Source organism: Cebus imitator, unplaced genomic scaffold (assembly GCF_001604975.1).
Source record: "Cebus imitator isolate Cc_AM_T3 unplaced genomic scaffold, Cebus_imitator-1.0 Scaffold324, whole genome shotgun sequence".
NCBI lineage: Eukaryota > Metazoa > Chordata > Mammalia > Primates > Cebidae > Cebus > Cebus imitator.
The window spans coordinates 1,650,164-1,676,204 of NW_016107639.1; the positions used below are offsets into that span (position 1 = coordinate 1,650,164).

Genomic DNA, 26,041 nt, shown 5'->3' on the forward strand with positions numbered 1-26,041 from the left:
TAAAAATACATTGTCAGATTTTTAAGTAATATTTTTATAGTGAATATTTTGGTATACTGTATTTTGACAACCTGGATGTATCAAAGCACTTCACAGTACTAGGGTTAAAAAATAATCAGTGATGTATAAGGGATAATCAGAATCAAATCAAGCTGCTTATTTGTAGCTTCTTTGCTTATAAAAATCATATATGCTAATAATTTCATGTTAACCAGATAGTTCTCTTTGCTCTATCTTCAATTATGTGACGTTTCCTATTCTAAAGATGCATTCTCAAGCTGGTGGAAACAATGCTGGTTCAACTCCACCAAGAAAAGCCCAATCTTCAGCTCCCAAAGTGAGGAAAAGTGTCAGTAGTCGAATCCATGAAGCCGTGAAAGCCATAGTGCTGTGCCACAACGTGACCCCCGTGTATGAGTCTCGAGCTGGCGTTTCTGGGGAGACTGAATTCGCAGAGGCTGACCAAGACTTCAGTGATGAGAACCGTACCTACCAGGCTTCCAGCCCCGATGAGGTCAGTCAAAGCACAAAACCGTGAGAGCTTGCGCATTCCATTTGGGCTCCAAAGTCATGAGGATTCGTTCTTCCTGGGGTGGAGGATGTAGAGGAGTACTTTACCGTAGCTTCAATGTGTGTTTTAGCTGTAGCTTTAGAACTGCCCGACTCTTTCCAGCACGCAGCCTCTGACGTCGCATGGGCCTTGCAGATGATGATGTGCGGCTGCCATGTCCCCGCACGTCTCAGAACACCCAGGGCTGGTCACAGGGAATAGCATGAGAAATAGCAGCCACATTTACTGATTACATAAACTAACTTGTGTCAAAGCCCCACTTTACAAAGCTGTTGAAACTTGGGACTCTTATTCTGGCTGCGTTATCCAGTTTTTCCAAATGGAGTCACCAGGTTTCCATACTAAGTTTCCACAGATCTTGCCAGAATTGTGATACAGGGCATCTATTTCCAAAGAAAATTGGGATGTAAATAATTTCCCAAACCTAAAGAAATGGTGAGATCTTAAACGTGGTAAATTAGTTATTTCTAACTTTACATCATTCTTTGATTTTTAGATCAGTAAATTTCATTAAATTTGTTTAATTACTGTCTTAGTATCTTTTATATACAGCTTTATATAAACTTTGTCCCTTCAAGGTTCTTGAGGTAGTTCCGTAATCAAGCCAGCCATGGAAGCAAACTAGTGTCATCAAATACTTTGTAAAACTGTGTCAGAAACAGAAACATTTGGGCAGGGGGCAGGAAAGGACCTTCAGTGAAAAGAAAAAGAAAATCAGACCTAATGTTTTAAAGAGAGGAGTCTGGTGGTTCTGATTGATGAGTTTATTACAGAAGAGCGCCATCTTCCCCCCTATCAGAATAGAATCTCAGCCCAGAGACAAGATGCAACTTCACACCCACCAGGATAGCAGGAATCAAAAGACCATAGCAAGTGCTGGAGAGGATGCAGAGGAATTGGAACCTGCATGCGCTGCGGGTGGAATTGTAACAGGGTGCAGCCACTTTAGAAAACAGTCTCGACATTTCCTGTAACAAACACAGACTTACCTTACGCCCCGCAATTCTGCTCCTTGGAGTAACACGGACTTACTGTACGCCCCGCAGTTCCGCTCCTTGGAGTATACCCAAGAGACATGAGAACAAAGACTCATATGGTAATGTTCACAGCAGTGTTAGAGCCGGGAAGTAGAGGCAACGCAAATGTCTATCAGCTGTCAATCAATAAATAAAATGTCTGTCCATACACACGGAGCATCATCCAGTCACAGATGGCGGGAAGGAGCCGTTTCTGTGACAGCATCGAAGCACTTTTGAAACCTTGTGCTCAGTGGAAGAAGGCAGCTGCAGAAGGAAACGTGCATACGTGTGTGATTCCGTTTCCTTGATACGTCCAGAGCAGACAGCCGTGTGGAGACAGAGAGCAGAGCAGCAGGTGCCAGGGGCTGAGGAGTGAGTGCCAGCAGGTCAAAGGTCAGGGGCTGAGGAGTGAGTGCCAGAAGGGAGAAGGTCAGGGGTGAGGAGTCATCCTCAGCAGGTAGAAGGTTTTTTTTTTTTTAAGGGAATGAAAGTGTTTTAAAATAGATTTATTGTGTTGGTTACACAATTCTGTGGATATGCTAAAATCAATTAAATTGTGCATTTTTAATGGGAGAATTGCATAAAGCTATTTGAGTGTAGGTTCTATGACTATTAAATGAGTAGAAAATTCAGATTCATGACAAAGACAAGGTAAATTCATAGGTTAAAAAACTAAAATGTGTATCTTAGAACGTGTTAGGATATGAGTTCAATTTCTGGATGTATGGATATGAAAGCTACTAAATTCTAATTCCACAGACAGTGGCAATATGAGCCTAAAACCCCACTGTTGCTGACCAGCAGGTAGGCTAGACAGACGGGGACGCATGTGGCGAAGAGGGCGGGAAGAAGGGTTGTGAGCCGTGAGAGAGCCGCTTTTTCTGGTGATAATATGTCTTGCAGCAGAGACCAAGCCCTTGCCGTGAAGTGTGAGAACAGAGACAGACAGCAGCCGCCGTGAGGAAGCGGTGCTGGCGTGTGTGCACCTGAGAGTGCACAGTACAGCGCCTGCAGCGTGGGGAAGGTTATCGCCATTGACTTAGAAGTCGGAATGTGCAACCATGAGTTTAGAATGTTTGGAAAATTGCCTTATGAGTAATAATTAGAACTAATTTGTAACCCAAAGAAGACAGAACAGAGTAAATAAATGTGTGTTGATAATTGAGGAGGAGCTGTGCTGTCTGCAGAGCTGACCAAGGGTGGCAAGCGACTTTCACTTTCAAATTGCCTAAAAGCAGGAGTAGGCTCCTAGAAGCAGAAGAATTCTACCACTTTATGGCTCAGGAACAACCAGTAATGTCATCCATCTTTTTTCCATGAAAGTTGGCTGTGACCGTGTCCTGACGTGGCACAAGCTTCCAGATCATGGGACTAGATCTCATGTCCTGAAGCCACTTCTCATGTCTACATGATATACAGACAAGTTTAAAAACCACTTGCTTATGTGTAAATCTTTCCTTCCCCAGGAAAGTGGTTCCCATATCTGATGCCTACAGACATCATCGGCCATGTGGAGACAGGGAGCCGAGCAGCAGGTGCCAGGGGCTGAAGAGTGAGTGCCAGCCCGTCAAAGGTCAGGGGCCAAGGAGTAAGGGATGATGTCTGTAGGCATCAGATATGGGAACCACTTTCCTGGGGAAGGAAAGATTTACACATAAGCAAGTAGTTTTTAAACTTGCCTGTACCTCAGGTAGACTTATAGGGGTTTTTTCCTTTTTAAAAAAACTTACCTTTTTATATATGCACGCTAGAACCCCAATTACAGAAATGCTGGGCTGGGACCAGGCGCGGTGGCCCACACCTGTCGTCCTAGCACTTTGGGAGGCCAAGATGGAGGGATCGCCTGAGGTCACGAGTTCGAGGCCAGCCCGGCCAACATGGTGAAACGCCATCTCTACTAAAACTACAAAAAATTAGCCAGGCATGGTAGCAGGTGCCTGTAATCCCAGATACTAAGGTGGCTGAGACAGGAGAATCACTTGAACCCAGGAGGCAGAGGTTGCAGTGAGCCGAAATCACGCCACTGCACTCCAATCTGGGTGACAGAGTGAGACTCAGCAGTCTAAAAAAAAGACAAAAAGAAATTCTGGGCTGTGGCTGGACATTTCTCCATTTTTGAAAGTCTCAGAGGTTTTCAAACCATTGCATTTCACTTATAAATCTCTTCTTTTGACTGACTTTGAGGACTTGAGGCAAATACTAAAATCTGATGAACTAGGGTGAATGTGAGGGTGTGAGGTCCGCATTCACCAGTGTTTTAAGTTTTTTGCACACTGTTTGAGGTGGTGGCTCTCGATGGGCTCAGCTGAGCTTGTCCAGGGGACAGATGTGAGCATGCCCTGATACAGTGACCTCAGGAAGAAGAGACCCTAAGGGCACCAGCAGATTTCTGGTGTTGGACACAGTGTAAGCCACTGCTAGACTTTTTTAAAAACAAGCTTACCTTTTTGAAGCTTTAGTTAAATAGGCATTTTTCTTTTTGTTGTTTAGTCAAAATACTGTCTTACTCTAACCAAAATAAACCAATTTAGTAATTATGACGGGTCATTAGCCATGTAAGAACCTAAAAGATGGTGAAAAGCAAAAACGATGAAAGTGATTTTTTGAACGTGAGAAGTTGGGAACACTGGCCACTCATCTCCCTCAGACTCCGCCTGCCACGGGTCGGCTTTCTCCACACTCCTGCCGCCTTCCTGTCTCCAGAAAGGGTCCGTGATGCCACTGTGATGGCGTGGCCCTGCATCGTAGCCAGCACATGGTCCTCTCACCGCGCAGTCACCGTCACTGGAGCTTTGGAGTTTCATTGAGCCTTTCGTGAGAACTTCTGTCCCTGGTGTGACCAGGTGCATGTGTGTGCGACCGTGCAGTCTTCCCACCTGGCAGGCTTTTGCCGTCAAACCCGTAATGCCTTTTATTTCCAAGACCTCTCTGAGTGACCTTCCCTCCAGTGATTCCCAGGCACAGCATTCAGACCCGTGTGCTCACGCACCTTCGCAGAGGTGCTGGTCTTGGCTCTCCTGCTCGTTTGACCGCTGCCCACCCACATGCTCTTCTGGCTGCATCAGTAACTCATGGTGCTGGGTACATGTGGACTGGGTGATGCCTTCTGTGGACTGGCATGATGGGACCATTTCCTTTTTCCTAAATGCAGTTATATTACTACTTGAAATTTCTGTAGTCACCCCATTACTTTTATAGTTATTCAGAGCATTTCGTTCAGCAAAGAAGGCTGTGCTGAGCTTGTGTGGAGCTGCATTTACTCTTTCTGTGCTCAGCCCTGGCCTGATATCCCTTGGCTGCCCCTCATCCCCCACCAGCGGTCCCCTGCTGCCCACTGGCTTGTGGCACTCCCATGTATCTTCTGGGTGGGAGCAGCAGGCTTTATACTCCCTTACACCACATCTGCCCTCTTTTCAGGGGCTCACGAGCGTCGCCTGCTGAGCAAACGGGCCTATATGGGAAGATGGTGCCAGGAGTTACGGTCGAGTCAGGGGAGGGGAGTACCACACGTCTGTGGAAATACTGGTCCTGAAAACCATAGCACTGGAAGTTCAGTAGGGGCTAGTTTCCTGTAGTTGAGCAAGGCCGTGTCCCAGGGTTTAGACAGTGTTTGCCTTTTTAGTATAACGTGAAATTATGATGAAGGACGTAACTTCCTGCTTGTGAATCACATTGTCACCTCTCTCTTTTCAGAAAATAATTGGCAAAAGTCCATGAAAATTGGGATTAGTTGAAGTATTAGATTTCTAAAAAGCTCCAGAATATGAATGAATCATTGGATAGAGTTTTTCAACCTTGAGGAAATGTGGAAAGCAGAGCTCCACTCTTCCATTGACTGTCGGTGTGCTATTTCTTACAGCATTCTGTCAATGGGCAACATTGTTAGGGTGAGTTTGGTCATCAGCCCTGTTAGATTTCATAGATCCCGTTGACCAGTAGATACGTAAAAATCTCTGTAGCTAAACTCAGAACCACTTTTGGAATTGGAGTGTATGTGTGTGACCCATACACTTTTTATTTAGTAATAGAAAATCTGAGCAAAAAGGCATGGCTCCATAGTCATAAGCAGATCTGGAGCTCTAGAAACTGACAGGACGATGAGCCGAGGCTTGGAAGCTGTGTCAGTTGCTGTCTCAGCATTCCAGTGTGGGCTGTGAGACAAAACACAAGTCCTAGGCCGGGCGCGGTGGCTCACGCCTGTAATCCCAGCACTTTGGGAGGCCGAGGCGGGTGGATCACGAGGTCAAGAGATCGAGGCCATCCTGGTCAACATGGTGAAACCCCGTCTCTACTAAAAATACAAAAACATTAGCTGGGCATGGCAGCGCATGCCTGTAATCCCAGCTACTGAGGAGGTTGAGGCAGGAGAATTGCCTGAACCCAGGAGGCGGAGGTTGCGGTGAGCCGAGATCGCGCCATTGCACTCCAGCCTGGGTAGCGAGAGTGAAACTCCGTCTCAAAAAAAAAAAAAAAAAAAAAACCACAAGTCCTGAGCACCTGCTCCCTGTAATTCCTGCCAAGAAAGGGTTGAATGCATTGCTTTTTCTATTATAGCATTTTGGAAATTCTCAAAAATACCATGTGATTAGGTATTGAAAAAAAGTATATTCCTGTCATAAGTGTGAGAAACCTAGACTAGAGGTTTTTCCCAAAGAAATTTGTATTTGAAGTTTTAAAAATAGTGTATATTTACCATATTATCTTATTACACATTTTGTTGAAAGTATCTGGGATTTTTTTTTTAAGTTTTTATATGAGTCATTAACACTTTCTGAATCTTAAATTGGGAATTCACAGTAGAGATTTCATTGACTCCAAGATTATTAAGAATTTAGAGAAATTATAGACCTTGCTAATAACCTTACAATTAAATTTTTTTACTTGTTTGGAATGTCTTTCTACTTGGGAAATTGGACAATTATTAAAAATAGCAGAACATTAAATAACCTTTTAAAAATATCTAAAACATATTTTAAATCTGAAAATGAAAACAATAGACTTCATCATAATTTTTAAAGAGCTCTATTGATGCATTGTTTGCAAGTCCCTAAAGCCTCCGGAAAATCATCTAACTGGTTCATTATTTAGCTTATTGAACTTTGCTGCAGTTAGGTTGATGGATGATAGCAATGTTTCCCGATCACCAAAGTACCGTTTTAAAAGCATTTTTTATTGAATAAAGTGCTTAGGATATTGCACCCTGGAGCTTTATTTAGGAAAATGATTCAATTGATGTTTTCTGTTTAACCTCAGCTTTGACCTATCACAATATCTGTGGTTAATAAGCAACATTATCATTTGAGAGACGTAACTAGTTTCGTCCACTGCACACCCACGCTGTCCTCTCAAAGCCCTGTGTGTTTGTGGCTCTTGTGTCATCTTTGTCTTCAGGAACAACGCAGTTTATTAGTGGATGCCTGAGTTTTCGCCTCTCGTACGACAGTTGCTGTGCTTCATGAAGTAAGCAGTCTTTGGTCTCCAGTTGTCCTGAAGCAGAAGCCATCTTTCACCTTACCTGCATGTGTGCATAGATGAGACTTTCTTATACAAATAATTGAATGCTGAGGAAGTAATTTCAAATTCCTGAAGGCCCGGTGAGGCATGAGCAATCAAACACTTGCAGTGTGATGTGTTTTGTGTGGTGTGTTTGGCGATACGATACTTGAAGGTGTAGAAGTGGTGGTGATGTCCAGGTGTAAATAACTGATTTGTATTCATCATGTGGAACCTCTTTATGCCCCGGTCATTGTTTCTTATGCTAAGTGATCAATATTTCATTTTCTCTAAGAGAGTAGAAAGTTCTGCTTGTCTATCACTTTGTCTCCGCAGGCTCAGCACAGCAGGCTCCATATGAGCAAACATTAAACGCTCTCTGGAAATTCCTTCACAGAATTAAAATTCAGCTGTGTTAAACTGTTGGGGCAGATGTCCGGTGCAGTCACAAAACACCAGCACTGGACTGGTGTCACAAGCCCGCAGAGAAGGACAGAAGCTCGGTGGGCAGCGCCTCCCAGGGCAGAGGGTGTGAGCTCAAGTGCTTCAGGCATAGGGTGGAAGGAACACTGAAGACCGCTGGCTGCTTTTGGTCCTAAAAGAGTGACCTTGATTCTTAGTGACTGCTTATTCCTCTAGACTAGCTATTTTCTAGTAGCATTCTTTCCCCCTGTGGCCGCATTTTCTCATGTTGGTAAGTTCTGTATTTAAATATTATTACAGGATGTAGCTGTCATCGGCTGACTCCAGTATTTATGTGCAAGAATCAGCTAGAATGAATGACAAAGCACAAATGAGTTATTAATAGTATTGCTTTTGGGTTTATAGAAGTAGGCACTAATGCATGAGGCGTGCTGTATTTTTTAATTCATTTTATCTTGTGTGCCTATTGAAGCAAGACTAATTGTGGTGTTTTGTCAATATATTTGTGAGAAGCAAATCATTGTCAGTGACATAAAGCCTTCACTCTGTGACCTTCAAGACCAATAGAGAATAAATACTACGTAGCCTGTCTGTGAATATTGATTAGCAGTTTTTTCAGATGATCAAATCGCATTTTATATTAATAATACCATTAAAATATGAAGATGATTATAATAACTGCAATTTAAAATGATGACATTCCAGTGATTAAATTATGATATAGAAAGTGCATGGTAAGAAAATGTATATTTACAGTGTAGTGGCTGGCTGCCTGTGTTAATTGCTAATATGATAAAGGAAATTTCTCCCTAGCTTTTCAAGAATAACAGCATGGAAATTTCTGAATAATGGAATTATTGAGAATTGCTAATGATAGAATTGCCTCACATTTTGTATTCTCTTATATGATACTACTCCTGGCTATGTTACTCGGGTCTGTCTCCCAGAGTGCTTTCTCAGCATAGAGAGGTGCCAGTGGCAGAGATGACTTACGTGTGTTGCTAAGCAGCCTCTGGAGGAGATTTAGCCCAGGTTCCCACTTAAATATATATTTTTTTGCATTCACATCTTAATTATTTTTTGCCTTTGTATTGTCAGGAATCACATTATTAGAAATTTCTAACAGCTCAGTATCAGATAGTCATTTGAAATGTACTAAGCCTTTAAATTCTGGCCTTTCTGCATTTCAGAGAAAAATATCTTAGGGATTATTTCCTATCATAATGTCAGGCAGCAGTTAATTCCATATTAATATAGAAGCACACAAGGGGCACTTGATAAACTACTCTGCCAGTTCTTTATTGAATAGTGACACAGTCACTTTGAAAGAGAAAATCAGGTGATGGCATTGGAGAAGTGATTGTTAGAGAGCTCCTGACTGAGTAAAGAAAACTCTAATTGACGAATGGTCATGCAGGTGGAGAGTGTGTTCTGTGCTTGCCTGCACTGTCCCTGATAGCGTCCAAAGAAAACAGGGAGAGATGTTCACTGCGACCTTCCACCCACTGCCTGAATGTGAGGGCTGCAGCCACGTGTCAGCTGCTGCTGCTGGGACAGATTTGAGCTGCACACCTGAGAATTTCCGTCCACCCCTCAGCAGCCTTCTTCCCCAGTCTGTCCTGTGGGCAGCTAACACGTTTAGTATACAGTCTGACCAAAGATCACAAGTAATGATCTCAAAGAAGCTGTGGTAAGGAGGACAGAGATCAAAGTGGCCCCAATGGAAATAGGGAGTAGCTCTTGCCGGGAGCCACCTCCCAGATGTGGTCAGCAGCAGCAGTGACCTCAGGGCAGTGTCCACTGCAGCCCAGCCAACATGTCACAGAGTGCCTGGCTCCCTCACCAGATGCTGCATGCATCAGGAGAGAGAAGTGAACATAAGTTAACTTGGTATCAAACTAAAATCACAGTAAGAACAACAACAACAAAACCAAAGGAAAGTGGGAGGAAGAAAAAGTAAAGGAAAACATAAAAGTAATGATTGAATAAGCAGTAATTCAAAAGCTGATTCTTTGAAAGGTTAAATGAAATGGAAAGATTATTGATAAAAAATAGCAAATAATATAAAATAGTGAATGTAAACCAAATTCAGACGTATGAAATTATCCATATGTAAGAGTGTATAATAAGTAGACTTAAGTGTTTTTAAGAGAATATGAAACATAGCTCAAATGCTGTTTTCAAAAACAGTAAAATAACTAATTTCTGGAGAAATATAAATTTCAAAAATGACTCCAAATAAATCTGAGTAGACTAGAAGAGAAATTTAGAAAAATCACCCAAAATGGCTTTTGACCAGTTTTATAGATCAAATGTTTTGAGGCATAAATAAACCACATACTATAAGAACTTTTCTTGAGCAAGGAAAAATTAGGCAATGATGTCTAAGGACATAAAAAACCACAAGTTCTAAAAGAAAAAAAGAAACGATGAATTTCAGAGTAAAACCTATTTTTTTCAAAAGACATTTGTTAAGAAAATAAAGACTAATTAGGATCTCCACATGAATTTGAAAAAAATAAAAAGAAAATGAAGACAAGCCACAGACTTGTAGGAAATGTTTGCAGAATGCTTATCCGATAAGTGACTAGTACACTGAATATTTAAAGAATTCTCAAAGCTCAGTAATGAGAAAACATCACCTGAATTTAAACACTGGCAAAAGATTTGAACAACTGCATCACCAAAAAGAGATAAGAATATTGGCTATATAATACCATAAAAATAGTAATTTGTGGAGGCCGATATAGAAAAAGTAGTAAGATACATGATAATAGCCAAAAGTCAAGAGGTGATTGATGTCAATGGAATCAAGTTACTCTGAGGTCCTTAGAGTACAGTTAAAGGTGCCAATTTACTTAGATAAGTTCAGGATTATGCTGGTGACAGTGGGGTAACCACCCAAGAATGGTGAAAGAGTATGTCCCTCTCCCAGGTGGTGGTAGTGCGGTCATTGCATGGTTGAATACACACAGGGCTCCTTGGAGAAATGGCTGATTCTAGAACCAAGGCAGGAAATACCCACGCTGAGCCTAGAGCATCTGGTACTGCCAGAAAGTAAGGAATTGCTCAAAGCCAACAAACAGAAAAAGCTGCCTGCATGGCAGGGGATGTGTCGGTGGGACTCAGAGGCCAACTGGAAAAGCTCCCGGTGGTGAATGCTGGAACAGTATGAGCAGCAAAGTCAGTCGTAGTGGATTATAGCCCATAGTGTGAGACAAATATCCAGGAGTCCACACTGATATAAATAAATGATTGAATAAGTAAATGAATGGGAGAGAAAGACAGATCTCCCGTGCAGAAGATTTCCTGTACGAAAGGATCATGTATGTAGCTACTGAACCTGCAGTTTGGGGAACATAATTCCTCCTCCTTCGGGTGTGGGCTACACATGATGACTTCCTCCCAAAGAGCACGGTGTTACATGGGGAAAGAAGAGTCACTTTACTACCTCAGTCAGGTGAAGAAGGTCAGCATCAGCGGTGATCAGTTGCCTTGCCAGACGCAGTCCCGCCAGCATGTGATCAACAGCACCTCACCTTCATGGTCCTCCCCCAGACCCACAACACCAGTCAACTCATGAGAAAATCATCAGACAAACTCAAATTGAGCAGTGTCCTACAAACTACCTGACCAGTGCGCCTCAGAGCTATTGAGGTCATCAAAAACTAGGCAGGTGCAGCAACTGTAGCAGCCGAGAGAAGACGTGAAAACTAAATGTGATATCTCGGATGGAACCTGGGACAAGACAAGGGCTTTAGGTAGGCACGAAGCCCGTCCGAATCAAGTATGGATTTAAGCTTTTAAAAATGTAGCCTGCTGCTTGCTCAGATTGTATTGACAACTTGGAAGAAACACTATATATTGCACCTTTCAGAAAATTACCAAATCAAAGTTCAGATGTGTTTAAGCACTTTGTCCTTTTTTGTGATTATTTTCCAATAAGCCAGTTTCTTCTTTGTGATATTGGGGTCACTGCCAGAGGCAGCACAACTTGAGATCTCACTGTAGATCACCCAGTAATATTTCCTCTGCAGAACAAGGTGACAGCTCCAAGTGGTATTTTCTTCCTTTAACTGTTGTTCCTTATAAAATTCGAATAATGTGAAAATAGGGAAGAAAAGTGCTTTTCTGGGCACGGGTTTCATCATGACCAGCTGTGTGTTACTCTGGTGAGCGCCAGCATCTCAGCCTCCCATTTCACTCACACCTGGCTGTGCCTTCACAGAAGGTCTTGGATGATCTGGGACTTGCAGTGGAAGGAAGCAAGGGAGGGCGTCTCTGCCTCACTTTCAGGAAACTTGGAGATCCATGCCAGATAGGAAAGATAAAAGTCGAGGAACAGACATTTAGCATTGTTAAATATTGTCTCATTAAATACATGTTAGCTGACTTCCAGAAGTGTTTCAATAAGAAAATTAAATGTCCTTGTCTATGTGGAATGATTGAAATGTGAGTGAATAAGGAGGAAACGGTTCACATTTGAGGGGGGGGCGGTTTCCCTGCTGCTCCTTTCTAATGTAAGTGAGGAAGGAGGGAACACTTTACAGTTGGGGAGGGGGTCCCTGCTTCTCCTGGCTAAGGTGAGTGAGGAAGGAGGGACACTTCACAGTTTGGGAGGGTCCCTGCTTTTCTGGCTAACGTTTTCCATTGTGCTGCCCTCATTGTTTCCTTCCCTGCCTCTCCCCACTTAACAAGTTCTGTGGCTGGAATCACTGTCCTCAGTGTCTCTCCTACGTCGATAGCACAAAAAGATTCAAGGAAACCAGCCTGAAGAATATCCGCACAGTATTTCAATTTCATGTATTTCCGGAATTTAGTCTCGAGTTCCTCGGGATTAAACTGATGTAGACGCGATGCATGTATGTGATTCTCCATGTAAATAAATCTAAAATAAAGTCCTGAAGGAAATACTGCCATGACTTCTGCCTCTGCAGAGCTTGGCTCACAGTAGTATTCTTTGATTTAATCTATTATTAACTTATTTGCTGCTTTCAGGTGATTTGCATTTTGTATGCAAACACATGATTGAGAGGCACACGGGAAACTTCAGGGAGAAAGTGGCTCTTTAAACTCAGAGCCCAGCTGGCTCTGCCACAGCCGTGTGCCCGCCAGGCTGTCCAGGGCCTGTAGAGTCCCGACATGGAATGCTGAGGACCCTTGATGGTCTCGCTCACGTCCTCACAGTCCACTCAACTTCCACTTTTAAATCATCTTAAACAGGTGTTTAGCTTTCATTTATTCAAGAAATAAGTTGCTGTTCTTGTTCCTGAGTACACGTCAGTGGGCACAGTGCACCTGGTCCTGTGTGGGGTGCCGGGGTTCTGGGAGGGAAGGAGCCCGGACCTGCGAGTATTGGTCCCTGGAATGCAGCGGAGTCACAGTGCCAGTGGTCTTCTGCCACGGGAAGGGGAGGGGCACACGGTGCTCTGATCAGGTGGTCAGTGGGGCCTTCTGGAGACCTGGGTTGAGCCGAAGGGAAGACCGCCTGGTGGAGAGTGATGGGGAGAGCCTGGGTGCAGGTGGCCAGCACGCCACACACTGGGGGCGTGAGAGCGCTGGCACAGGCCTGGGGACCATCAGAGAATGGGCCTCTAACAAAGGTATTTGACGCTGAGCTGGCTGTCGTCTGTCTCCATAACTGTTTCTGTTGTTGGAGCGAAATCCCCAGTCTTGCTTAGACAGCTTGATTCTGAAGTCAGGAGTTGTGATGGCAGTTTGTCTTCACTGGATCTGCATGTGGGGCACCTGGTTGGCTGGCTGTGCAGAACTCCCGCCCCCCTGCACTCACTGCTGGAAGAACCCTGTCCCACTTCCTCAGGATGCTGTTGGTTTCACATTGGTAGGGAGCTTTCCTACTTGAGGAACGTGTGTGTGTCTTAATCTCTCAAACATCTTTAGGAAGAAGTAGACACAAACTATCAATCCTTTGCAATTTTCTTTAATTTCTACATATATATACCGTCCCTAGATGTAAGTTATTTCTTAGTCTTCCAGAAAGAACACCATGACTGTATTTCAGATAAACAAGATTCATGAGGCTGCCTTTACCTAGTCAGATCCCCACACTTACCTGCTGCAGACCATGAGATGAGGTATGAAAGCTCAAAACCAAACCCGGAGAATCTGCTGTGTCCATGGGAACCAGTGTTACTTTGATGTATGTAGATGTGTGTGACTGCAGTGAGGAGGACCAGGTCTGCATGGAGTACTGAGTACTTAGGTATGAATTCAGGTGCAAATGTTTAATTTTTTTTTTTTTTTTGAGATGGAGTCTCGCTCTGTTGCCCAGGCTGGAGTATAGTGGCACAGTCTCGGTTCACTGCAGCCGCCACCTTCAAGTGATTCTCCTGCCTTAGCCTCCCAAATAGCTGGGATTACAGGCATGTGCCACCACGCCTGGCCATGTTTAGTTTTATATTATCAAAATTCTGTCCAACAAGAAGCAAGTTACATTAGAACAGTAATTAAAGCATCTATCTCTTACAAAAAATTTGGGTATTCTTTTTTTCTGGTTGGCATTAATTAGAGTTAATCCTCAAGTTGATTACAAATTAAAAACAATTGGATGGAATGCTGGGCTTACATATAACTAGCTAAGCTGATTTTTGTTATAAGCTGCTCTTTGCTCAAATGGATTGTGAAACCAAGCATAAACTAAATAATAAACAGATGTGAGTCACCAAATATAGAAAGCTCAGTCCTGACCGCAGTAGGGCAAAATGAGATGACAGGGTGTTCACAGAAAGGTGCAATTTACAGGTCAGAATGTAATCGTAACCTTTCACTGCGTAAACTGAAAATTAGCCTTGGGAGCATTGCATCATTTGCAGCTTGCAGAGAAGTTTTATTGGAAGAAGCGATGGTAGAGTTTCACTCTCACTTCACACTGGAAACGTTGCTGCGCAGGTGCCGCCTCCCTCCCCTCGTGGTGGGTCGTCATCCCTGCTGACCCCGTGAGCCTTCTTTGGTACTGTAATGGAGAGCTTATTGCTGATGCTCTAAATTACAGTCCTCTATCATCCCTAGCACGATTTTAGACTCAGTGTACCTAGTGACACTCAGGGAAGTCGGAGAGGGAGAGTTCTAATTCCAGCCCCATGGGTGACGTGCTGTCCAACATTTAACACAGGCATGGAGTTCCAGAATTGTAGTGTCCTTAGAATGGCAGTGCCGTCCAGCCTCCAGCCCAGCATCAGAATCCTCACAGTGAGTGTTGACATCTGCCATCATTGCCGCATGGCACAGCACCCCACACGTGGGGCACAGAACCATTCCGATGTTCTCCTGAGAGCATGCTCGTGGCACAGTCAGGCAGTTCCCATATATCGGAGAGGGCTCCAACCCTGAATCCCACCCCAGGCAGGGGCAGTGGGACCAGCTGGTTCAGTCCTGGTCCCCAGCACACCCTCAGTGAATGCATCCTTTACTGTTTTCTAACAAAGCACGAAAACTGCAAGCAAAGAATTTCCGGACGGCAGTTTCTTAGTATGTGGCACACAGTAAGCATTGAATTTCCTACTATTTGTATAATTTGTCTTCTTAATAAGATACTTAATCAAAATGGACCAAAGTCAAAATTTGCTGATTTCATTTATTTTCAGTAAAAGGAAGAAACATCAATCATGTTTGGGAATAGGAAGCTTCAAGTATATAAAGGCAGAATTCTAGGTGCCTCCCAGAGCAGAATGTTCTCAACATGCAGCAAAATTAAATACAGTACTTCAGATGGGGTCAGACCAGCCTGAAATACGCGAGAGACTCAGGGCCTTTGATTTAGTCTTGCTTTATGATGTTTTGTCTTTTTTAAGTTTTTAAACTTTATTATAGATACATAATAGTACATACTTATGGGGTACAGATGATCAAATCAGGGTAATTGAGATCACCTCAAGCATTAATCATTGATTTGTGTTAGTAATATTGCAGTTCCATTCTTAGTTATTTTAAAATATACAAGTTACTGTCAATTAAGGTCACCCTGTTGTGCTACTGAACACTAGATCTTATTCCTTCTATCCGACTGTATTTTTGTACCCATTCACCAACGCCCTTTATTACCCCAATCCCTGATATCCTTCTCAGGCTCTGGTAACCATCATTATACTTCTGTCTTTAGAAGTTCAACCTTTTTTTTCCACTCCCACTTATGAGTCAGAAGACATAACGTTTGTCTTTCTGTGCCCAGCTGATTTCACTTAGCTCATGTACTCCTGTCCATACACATTGTGGTAGATGACAGGGTCTCATTCTTTTGTGATGGCTGAGTAATATTCCGTTGTGTGTACACCACATTTTCTTCGTCTGTGCTGATTCCAGAACTTGGCCACTGTGAACAGCTGCAGTCACCGTGAAGCTGCAGAGATCTTCTGAGTGCTGACTTCTTTCTTGTGGGTGTGTTCCCAGCAGTGGGACTGTGGATTACATGGTGGCTCTGTTTTTAGATTTGGGGGTAACCTCCATGCTGCTCTCCTTGTGGCTGCACTAATTTACCTTCCCACCCGCAGTGCTCCATCCCCCCTCTTCGCTGGCATTTGTGATTGCTATCTTTTGGCTAGAAGCCGTTTTAACTGCAGTGAGATGATATCTCATTGTAGTTTTTATTTGCGTTTTTCTGATGATTAAAGATGTTGAGCATGTTTTCATGTACCTGTTGGCCAATTGTGTGTCTTCTTTTGAGAAATGTCTATTCAGATCTTTTGCCAATTTTTTGATCAAATTACTCAGCTTTTTCCTATTAAGTTGTTTGAGAATATATAATAACCTTATAGATTCTGCTTATTAATCTCTTGCCAGAGGCGTAGTTTGCAGATGTTTTCTGCCATTCTGTGGGTTGTCTCTTCGCTTTGTTGATTGTGTTCTTTGCTGTGTGGTAGTGTCTTAGCTCGATGTGACCTTGTTTGTTCGTTTTTTCGTTGGTACCTGTGCTTTTGAGGTCTTGCTCAGAAGTCTTTGCCCAGACCAAAATGTCCTGGAGTATTCTGGCCTATCAGGCATATTTTCCCATTTGATCAGTGGTTTTAGATACCAGCAGGCATTACCCAGATAAGGTGTCTTAATTTATCAGTCCACCCAAACATACAGATGTCAAGCAGAAAAGGGTTGAGGTCAGACTCGTTCTTGGGGTGTAATTCTTCAGCTAGCCCTGCGGGCTGACACCATACCCCGCCCCACGTCCCACTACCCGGAGGACCAGCAGGTCCTGAGGCTGAGACCGGTCCCCGCCCCACGTCCCACTACCCGGAGGACCAGCAGGTCCTGAGGCTGAGACCGGACCCCGCCCCACGTCCCACTACCCGGAGGACCAGCGGGTCCTGAGGCTGAGACCGGACCCCGCCCCACGTCCCACTACCCGGAGGACCAGCAGGTACTGGGGCTGAGACCAGACCCTGCCCCACGTCCCACTACCCGGAGGACCAGCGGGTCCTGAGGCTGAGACCGGACCCTGCCCCACGTCCCACTACACAGAGGACCAGCAGGTCCTGGGGCTGAGACCGGACCCCGCCCCACGTCCCACTACCCGGAGGACCCGCAGGTCCTGGGGCTGAGACCGGACCCCGCCCCACATCCCACTACCCGGAGGACCAGGAGATCCTGGGCAGGCACCCAACAAGCTGCACAGGCCCTTACATGCGGGTGAATTAATAAAAGTAAATGCTATTTTTCTCTTAAATATGGAAATGAAGTATCTCCCTTCATAGTGTTACTTACAGAAAAATAATTCTATACAGTTACATCTTGTTAGTTACTTATCTAATATGTAACATTTTGCTGTCTCTGAATTTATAAATAGCTAACTGTATGGTCTTATGTGTTTGCGTGAAGTTTGCATTTCTATGTGATGAACACTGTCCACAGTCACCCCTCCTTCCGAAGGCAGGTGTGAAGCATGTCCAGCAACTGGGACTGTGGCGTGAATCAGCGGGGCTGGAGAGCCGCTCGGGGAAGATGAAGGCCATGGTGTGGGCAGACCCGCTCCCTGCCGGAAAAGGGAACCGCAGCCTCTGAGCCTCTCTCTCCGGTTCCAGGGAGGAGGGACCCCAGTTGCCTGAGGGCCCAGGTCGTTGGTGTGAGGTATTACCTCCTCTCTGTGTAGAGCAGGAAGAGTTGTGTGCCATCCATGGAAATAGAAAATGGCACTTCAGATCACATCTGCTCTCTGGGATGCCGATGAAGAACTCCAGCTGAGAAGAGCTGTTTGACTCTCCTTTTCTGTAGAAGTGTGTGTCGGGTTTAGTAACTGAAATGACTGCAAATGTAGAATCGTAGTTATAATCTCCCTCTCAATCCTGCTTTTCCAGAAGTATTTTATTCCATACGTCATAAGCTGACTTAACTTTGTAAACCTTTTGAAGTCTCAGAAATGTATAAAAGGTAAATGCTGATACATTGTACACATCATTTAGAGCTGCATAAGTATGTGTGTGTCTTCATTACTCTAGACCAGTTGGCCTGTTTGTTTGTTTAGTTCCTTAATTAGAACATAAATATGTTTGAGAAAGTCACCTGAGGTCATTTCACGTGATAGGAAAGAAGCTGGGGCTTTTGCACTACGGTTCTCTCAAAAGCGTGCCCAGGGGGCTGGGTCAGTGGCAGTGGCACCTGGGCAGCCTTGAGAAGGAGGGCCAGGTGCTACCACCTCCGTGCGGCACTGGTGACACCATCATGATCCCTGGCTTCACTGTGGCACTCCCCACCTGCCACATGCACACAGCTTTTTTGAAGCCTGGAAGAGACATGGTGGTGGGTCGTTTTCCGTTTTCTCTGCACAGCCCGCCTCGGCGGTGCCCTGCTGCGTCGAGTTTAAAGCGTGAAAAGAAAGGAAGCAGTTTTCACCCTCAGACTATGGAAAGTCACGCTGGAGGAACTCTGTGGTCAGACGTCTGGGGAATTGCTTAGAAAATCTGACTTTAAAAGTTGTTTCTGGTCTGCCCATGAGCACGTGTCTGGAGGGCTCCTGTGAGAAAGGATGAGGACGGAGCCCTGGCGTCCTCTTGGGGCCTTGCTGTACTGACCGTCCACCACGTGCCCTCACACCTCATTTCTCGAATCCTCGCTGCAGCTCTGAGCGCTGCCTCGGCCACAGCTGTTCTGTAGACAAGGACCCTGGGGTCGCAGGGCAGCAGCCATTTGCCCAGGGTCTGATCCCAACCTGAGCAGCTAGCCGCAGAGCCAGAGCTCGCTAAGAGTGGGAACCTATCCTCACAGGAATGTTCAGGGCCCACGATTGACTTAACCGTATCCTAGACACTAGGCAGTATTTAAAATGTTCCTGAAGTGACTGCATTCTCAGAACCCAAACGTTTAAAATGGTTTGGCTGAGAGTGAGGTGGTAGTTAAAACTGAAGGCGAGGACCTGCTCTTCAGGAGAGGGAGCTGAGAATGAGGTGGGGCTTCAGAGGAGGCCTTGTCCAGGCCTTGAGAGACTTGAGCACTGTGGGGGGCGGCCAGCCTGCAGAGCAGACGGGGACCCTGACTGAAGTGGCCATGTGATTGGACCATCCTGCGGGTGAGGCGTCTCATCCCTGCAGCCTGGTAGGATGTTAGGAGAGCATGTTCTCAGGGTTGGTGCACCTTTAGCTGCATAATAGGATTGGTGTGTCATGTTTATCTAATTAATGTCTGGTGGGAGGTTGCTTTTAAAGACAGAGTTTCATCAGAAAACACTTACTGTCATAGTACTGTTTACAAATTATTAATGTTAAAAATTGCTCTTCTTGTGATTGTTAGCTTTTAATAAATCAATAAATAATTATCAGTAAGAACACATTCTATTTTTGAGTACCTGCCATATGTCAGGGAATCACTCATGTTATTTTGGCCCCAAAACCATTTGGAAGTACATTTTTCCACCTGACAGGAGAGGAGCGTGCCCCAGCAGAATGAAGACCTGGCCATAGCTTTCACACTTAGGCCTAGAGCCCAGGTCTGCTTTCTGTTGTCTATTTTGTCTCCTTTAAATTTGCAAATATTACATGTAAATACATTAATTAATTACGCACCAGTTTATGTCTTATTTTAGGGAAAAAAATAGTATAAACAAGAGATTCAGAAATCAAACACCACATGTCCTCACTCATAGGCGGGTGTTGAACAATGAGAACACATGGACACAGGGAGGGAAGCATCACACACTGGGGTCTGTCCGGGGGAAATAGGGGAGAGACAGCGGGGGGTGGGGAGTTGGGGAGAGATCGCATGGGGAGAAATGCCAGATACAGGTGATAGGGAGGAAGGCAACAGATCACACTGCCATGTGTGTACCTATGCAACAATCTTACATGTTCTTCACATGTACCCCAAAACCTAAAATGCAATTAAAAAAAATTAAAAATTAAAAATAAATAAATAAATAAATAAACAAGAGATTCAGACTGTTTGCCCTTTCATGGAGTCCATGGAACCGGGGAGGGAGGAACCTTGAAAAGTTGTGTAACTGTGTAACTTGCTCACCCACCCACCGAAGATGGATGGGGCGAGCTGCATTCTCTATATTAAAAGCATCTGGCTCTAGGGAGCAATTAACACAAATTGTAAAGAAAGTCTTTATGATCCGTAATGGTCTTCATTTTAAAGAATAATACTAAGGGACTTTGTCGTATTGCTCAGTGTTCCTCTAGAAAATGTCATTCAAAAGTTTATACTTAGCTGCAAAAACAAGAAGTTCTGAACAGCTAAGTATTTCTGCAGTTCTCTCATGTTGACCAGCTTTCTAACCACCCTCATGCTGTAGCCTCCATGCGGCTTTCCTGAGGCGGTGGGACGTCATGTGTTGCTGCTCTCCCATAGGTCGCTCTGGTGCAGTGGACGGAGAGTGTGGGCCTCACATTGGTCAGCAGGGACCTCACCTCCATGCAGCTGAAGACCCCCGGTGGCCAGGTCCTCAGCTTCTGCATCCTGCAGCTGTTCCCCTTCACCTCCGAGAGCAAGCGGATGGGCATCATCGTCAGGGTGAGGCTGCAGCTCGCCTGCCCCCAGGCCTGTGACGAGGGTGCCACACCATGGCTTCAGACATTTCGTTTTCGGGCCATTTAGACACAGATTTTCCCGAAAGAAAGTTAAATATTTACTCAAGTGCTTTATGCTGTTACAGTTTTTATTTAAATGAAATCTTAGCTAATAAATTATGTGTGCAAAGCTAGTGTGTCTCTAGTGTGAAAATAACTCTCCTGAGACAACTAAGGCAGAATCAATAATGTGGATGGGATTTATTAATTTTTGAAATCAACTAAAGCTGTTTTGATTTCAACAAAAATAACATGCCAAAGAGTTCTACTTTTAAACATTGATTTATGACCATAAAGTTGCTAAAATAGACTTTAATTTTTTTTTAGCAAACACCAAAATCTTATCTTGAAAGTTGATTAAACAATGAAGCATTCAATCAAACTATAAAAGTTTAAGAGAACGCAACCCAAATCATATATTCGTTAACACATTCAAACATTTCAGCGTCTCAAGACACACAGTTGGTTCTCAGTCCTGGTCACACCAGCACTGGAGAGAGGGCCCAGTCCTCCGCGTGGAAGATGAGCAAGGAGCTCACCATGCAGAGAACGCTCAGTAGGAATGGCTTTTCCCAGTGTGTGTTTTATGAGACTGGCAGTTATCTGCACCGAGCACTGCAGCCTCAATGTGCCTGTGTTTATCTCTGTTCCACGGTAGGATGAATCCACGGCAGAAATCACGTTTTACATGAAGGGTGCTGATGTGGCCATGTCCACCATCGTGCAGTACAATGACTGGCTGGAAGAGGAGGTAAGGGAGTGATTCTCAGCGTTGTTCACAGTGCTTTTATGAAATTTACTGAATAAATGACAGAAAAATGATAGCCTTCCCCCAGCTGGTAGACACTGGCATCATTGAAATAAATTGAGCTGTCAAAACGTCAAACCAGACACTGATGGAAACCACATAGGTTGTCAAACACAGTATCATTTTCTACTAAATTATTTTAAATGCTTACAGTTCTCAGTTTCATATAGCACAAAAAGTAGGAGTCCTATTTAATTATAAGTAGTTTACTTTCTGTATAAATAATTATCATTTTTGTTTTGTGTGTGAGTGCATGTCAATCTATACAAGTAGGTCCTTACAGAGAATATTTTGTGTATAATAGTGAGAAATAGAAAGCATTATCAGTCATTCACTATTCTGAAATAATACTTATGTGTAATCAAAGTTATATTTTATTGTATTTCTTTTGTAACATAAATATTTGAAAGGAGATTTTCATTAGAATTTTAACCTAATGCTAATGTGTGCATAAGATTCACTTAAAAACAGAACCTGAGATGCAAGTGTAAGCAATCCCATATTTCATTAAATTCTCCTTAAATAAATATTTGTAGATAGCCTCATGAGATTAACTTATCGCTGAGTTGATGTATTAATGAGTAGTTGGATTTCCGAGTCCATCGGAGACCGTTGTCATTGTCAACGTGGCCCTTTGTCCTGTGTGCATGTGGCTGTTGGAATCCAGTCTCTCCTCCTTCCCTGGACAGCAGGGATGGTCTGTCTGTGCCCCCACGCCCTGGTGTTCGCAGCGGTATTGGCAATATGAATCAATATCTCCTTCAGGGCACTTTTATTTCATCAGGGACATGAATAAATTAAACTCCCTGAAGACCTAGTAAAATGCCATAAAAATTACTTTTGGTCATAATGACGTGCAATTAATTGTAAAATACTTGTTTAATTTATTTAGCTTTATGAGGTCAGATCAATAAATGTCTTACAGCAGACAGATAATGTCAGAATGTTTTTCACAAAGATAACTTTATTAAAAATTATTTGTGCCTTTATTTTCTCACATTGTATTTTCTTTCCTTGGATAAATGGTTTGCCCCTTCACCAGTGTCTTTGTTGTGATATTACTACAGTGTTGAAAGCCCTTCATTGTCTTTAAAAAGAAATGAAACAGCAGGTTCTTTGAGCCCGAGTTCAAAGTGCGTTATTCTGCTTCCATCAGGCTCCTCCAGAACTGAATTTTTGGCTGTCAACCTGTGTTCTCCAAGTGTTTAAAACAAAAACAAAAACTTTTCAATGATCACATAAAAGAAAGGACCACTTTCTGAAAACCTGAGATGTGAGAATATGTAAGTCTGTGAACAGACCTGAAATAGTGATGTCCTGGATGACTGGAGGTGTGAGGTGATGGGCTTCCTTCCCTCTAAACACAAACTTGAGTTAGGTGCTGGACATCATACCGTAAAGGAAACAAGTACAGGTCAACCTTGAACAACTCAAGGGTCAGGGCTTAGGCCCCCGGCGCCGTTGAAAATCAGCCCGTCACTCTTGACTCCCCAGCACTTAACTACATAGCCTCCTGTTGACCGAAGCTGTACCAATAACACGGATAGGTAGATTAACGCATTATGTGTTATGTGGATTATATACTGCATCCTTACAATAAAGCTAGAGAAAAGTGTTAAGAAAATCATGAGGATGAGAAAATGTATCTGCTCTTGAGTAAGTGGGAGTGGGTCATTGTGAAGACCTTCTTCACCATCTTCATGTGGAGGAGGCTGAGGAGGAGGAGGGTGGGTCTGGTTCTCTCAGGAGGGCAGAGGCAGAGCAGGTGGCAGAGGTGGAAGGGGAGGCAGGAATGGCAGTTTCACTCTGCTTGAGCTTTACTGAAAAACATCTGTGTAAAAGTGGACCCACGCAGCTCAAATCCATGTTGTTGAAGAGTCATCTGTCGCTAAAACTGGGAATGACAGGAGGTATAATGCGATGACAGCCTTGACTGTGTAATTCACAGTGATTGTCACCTCCTTTGTCTCCTGTAACACATGACCCTATAGAGGTCACTATTCGACTCCTAAACAGGAGAGAAAGAGACACAGCTGGTGGGTGCATGAAAAGGGGCGCAAGACCCACTGCCTCTCCTCCAGCCCCTCCTGCCATCCCTGCAGCCTCCAAATCTGTATCAAATCCAATAAACTGGAGGAATTTAAAAGAAATTGCAAAAAATGTGAAGAATTCAATCACGTTTATTGGCCTCCAGACTGACCTTGATGAGCAGATACAGTACCGTGGCTTCATTAGCATGGGGCCTCCTGTGTGAAGGGCTCCTGTTCCCCTGGAGAGATGATGGGCGGTGACAGGGTCTCTGTGTGTGACTAGGGGGCCATGACATGTATGTGTGCACACTTCATGCGTTTCCGAGTGTGCAGATGTGCCTGGGTCATTTCTTAGCACTTTTCCTGGGCAGCACAAGGCACTCCCCTTGCCCTGTCAGCAGCACCACCGCTACACCCCCCATGCCCTCCCTGGCACCAGACACTCCCCACACCCCATCCCCAGCACTGCTGTGTGAACCCCCTCCATGCCCTCCCTGGCACCAGATCCTCCCCTCGCCCCGTCCCAGCACTGCCTTGTGCATCCCTGTGCCCTCCCTGGCACCAGGTGTTCCCCTTACCCCGTCTCCTACACTGTGGCATACACTCCCCACGCCCTCCCTGGCACCAGGCACTCCCCTCCCCCCATCCCCAGCACTGCCACATGCACCCCCTGTGTGTGCTTGCTGTATGCAGTCTGGTGTCCAAACTCTAGAGTGGTGGTGTTCTAAGGATTCAGGATATGTTTTTTTGAAAAGCCTGTGTTGTGGTAGAAAGAAGGTCTGCTGGGCACCAGGAGAGCCCCGGCGGGGTGTGCGCCACCTCCATCCAGCATCTTGACCTCTCCAGTGAAGGGGTGGATGGGATTAGAGATAACAGACAGGTGGTAAGGTTAAAAGGATATATTGTCTGTAAAGGCATCCCTCTGCTGAGTCATCTCTGGCCTTGGTGATGAAGGTAGGGTGCAGGGCATGAGAGCAGGTCACCAGCAGTCAGAGCGGTGCTGCCCCGGCCCCACACATGGCTGCAGTGACTCTGTGGGACCCGCCCGTGACTCGGCCTCTCCTTTTCCAGTGCGGAAACATGGCGCGCGAAGGACTGCGGACCCTCGTGGTTGCAAAGAAGTCGCTGACGGAAGAGCAGTACCAGGACTTTGAGGTGAGCTGACTCCCAGCCACCCCATCCTCCCACGACACTTCTTTCCTCCCACTGAAATTAGTTCTTCCTTTGTATGAAATTAGAGCTGGGATTGCTGTAGTCCAGGAGTGAAGGCAGCTTCACTCAGCAGGAGCATGGGGTGATCCTCTGCATTTCTGCTTCCACCACTTCTCCAGTCTGCTGGGAAAGGAGGGTCACAGAAGCAAAGAAGTGCCAATTTCCTTAGAATTGTGCTTGATAACTCCTAAATATCAACAGTCCAGCCGAGCTGAGTACACACAGAGCATGTGCACATAGGCATCTCCGCCTCTGTCCCCAGAGCCCATGCAGCTCTGTGGTGTGCACACGGAGCACGTACACACGTGTGCACACAGGCATCTCCCCCTCTGTTCCCAGAGCCGATACACTCAAGCCAAACTGAGCATGCATGACAGGACCCTCAAGGTGGCCGCGGTAATCGAGAGCCTGGAGAGGGAGATGGAGCTGCTGTGCCTCACGGGCGTGGAGGACCAGCTGCAGGCGGACGTGCGGCCCACGCTGGAGATGCTGCGCAATGCCGGGATCAAGGTACCGTGGGCTCACCTCTGGCGGTCCGCGCTGCTTTTGCTGAAGCAAACAGTGCTTTTCCTTGGGCATGCTGATTTGTGAAACTCTGAGCTGTGTAAGCAAGGCTGCCCACGAGCTCCCCTCCCTCCTCGGGGACATCTTCGGCTGGAGCAAACGCAAATCCCCACGCCGCCCCATGCCAGACCTTCCTCTCTACACCTCTTCCCTCTCCAGACACCCCAGCCTTTCTAAAGAGGAGCCTTGGCCCCAGCCCTCACAATGTCAAACCTGCCACGTGCCATTTCCCAGGGACGATTATGTATGTACCCCTCACAAGATGCATGGGGCCATTGCCCGTAGCACCTGGCAGAACGCTGTGTCTGGCGAGGCTGGGCCGCTGCGTTCCCTGTGGAGCCTGGCCCCCTCCTGCCAGAGCCTGTGTGCCGCCTCTGTGAGCGCTCCCCGCTCTGGTATGTCCAGTGTGGCAGCACGTGTTCCTTGAGGTGGGAGTGCGTGAGAATTCAGACCTCGTGGGCTTTGCCTTCATTCTCAGATAAATTGTGCCACATTTGGAATCATCTCTTGCTTCAGGACATATTAGAGTTGAGAATACAGAATATTCAGACATGCACTACATCCATTCATTTTCTTGATGATTTTGAAGAAGTAATGCGTCCACATTGACACAAACGCAGCACAAAGGGACGAAGGGACACCCGGTGGAAGCTGCTTCTCAGTGCTGCTCAGCCCCTGGGCTCAGCAGCAAGAGCCCGTCCCAGAGATGCCTGGACGTGCAGGGCAGGCGTGAAGCTGCTTGTCCTCCCTCTGGCTCTGTGTTCTTTCCCAGCACCTTCTCTGTAGCTGGAGGACGCCCTCTCCACCTCGGCTGTGTGGCACGTGCCTCCACCCCCACCATGCTCCCAGCAGGCAGTGCCCGCCTTCCCCGTGCTCCCAGCAGGCAGTGCCCGCCTTCCCCGTGCTCCCAGCAG

The 26,041-nt window shown here is 45.2% G+C and overlaps 1 protein-coding gene across 1 annotated transcript in view; it reads left to right on the forward strand.

Moving 5' to 3' along the window:
• ATP9B (ATPase phospholipid transporting 9B (putative)) overlaps positions 1–26,041 on the forward strand; it is a 294,182-nt gene that overhangs the window by 216,752 nt on the left and 51,389 nt on the right. Inside the window, exons 15-19 of the mRNA XM_017504545.2 lie at positions 266–514; positions 20,296–20,457; positions 21,172–21,264; positions 24,423–24,506; positions 24,903–25,073. Coding sequence (XP_017360034.2) covers positions 266–514; positions 20,296–20,457; positions 21,172–21,264; positions 24,423–24,506; positions 24,903–25,073 — 759 coding nt within the window. The remainder of the gene's footprint in view (positions 1–265; positions 515–20,295; positions 20,458–21,171; positions 21,265–24,422; positions 24,507–24,902; positions 25,074–26,041) is intronic.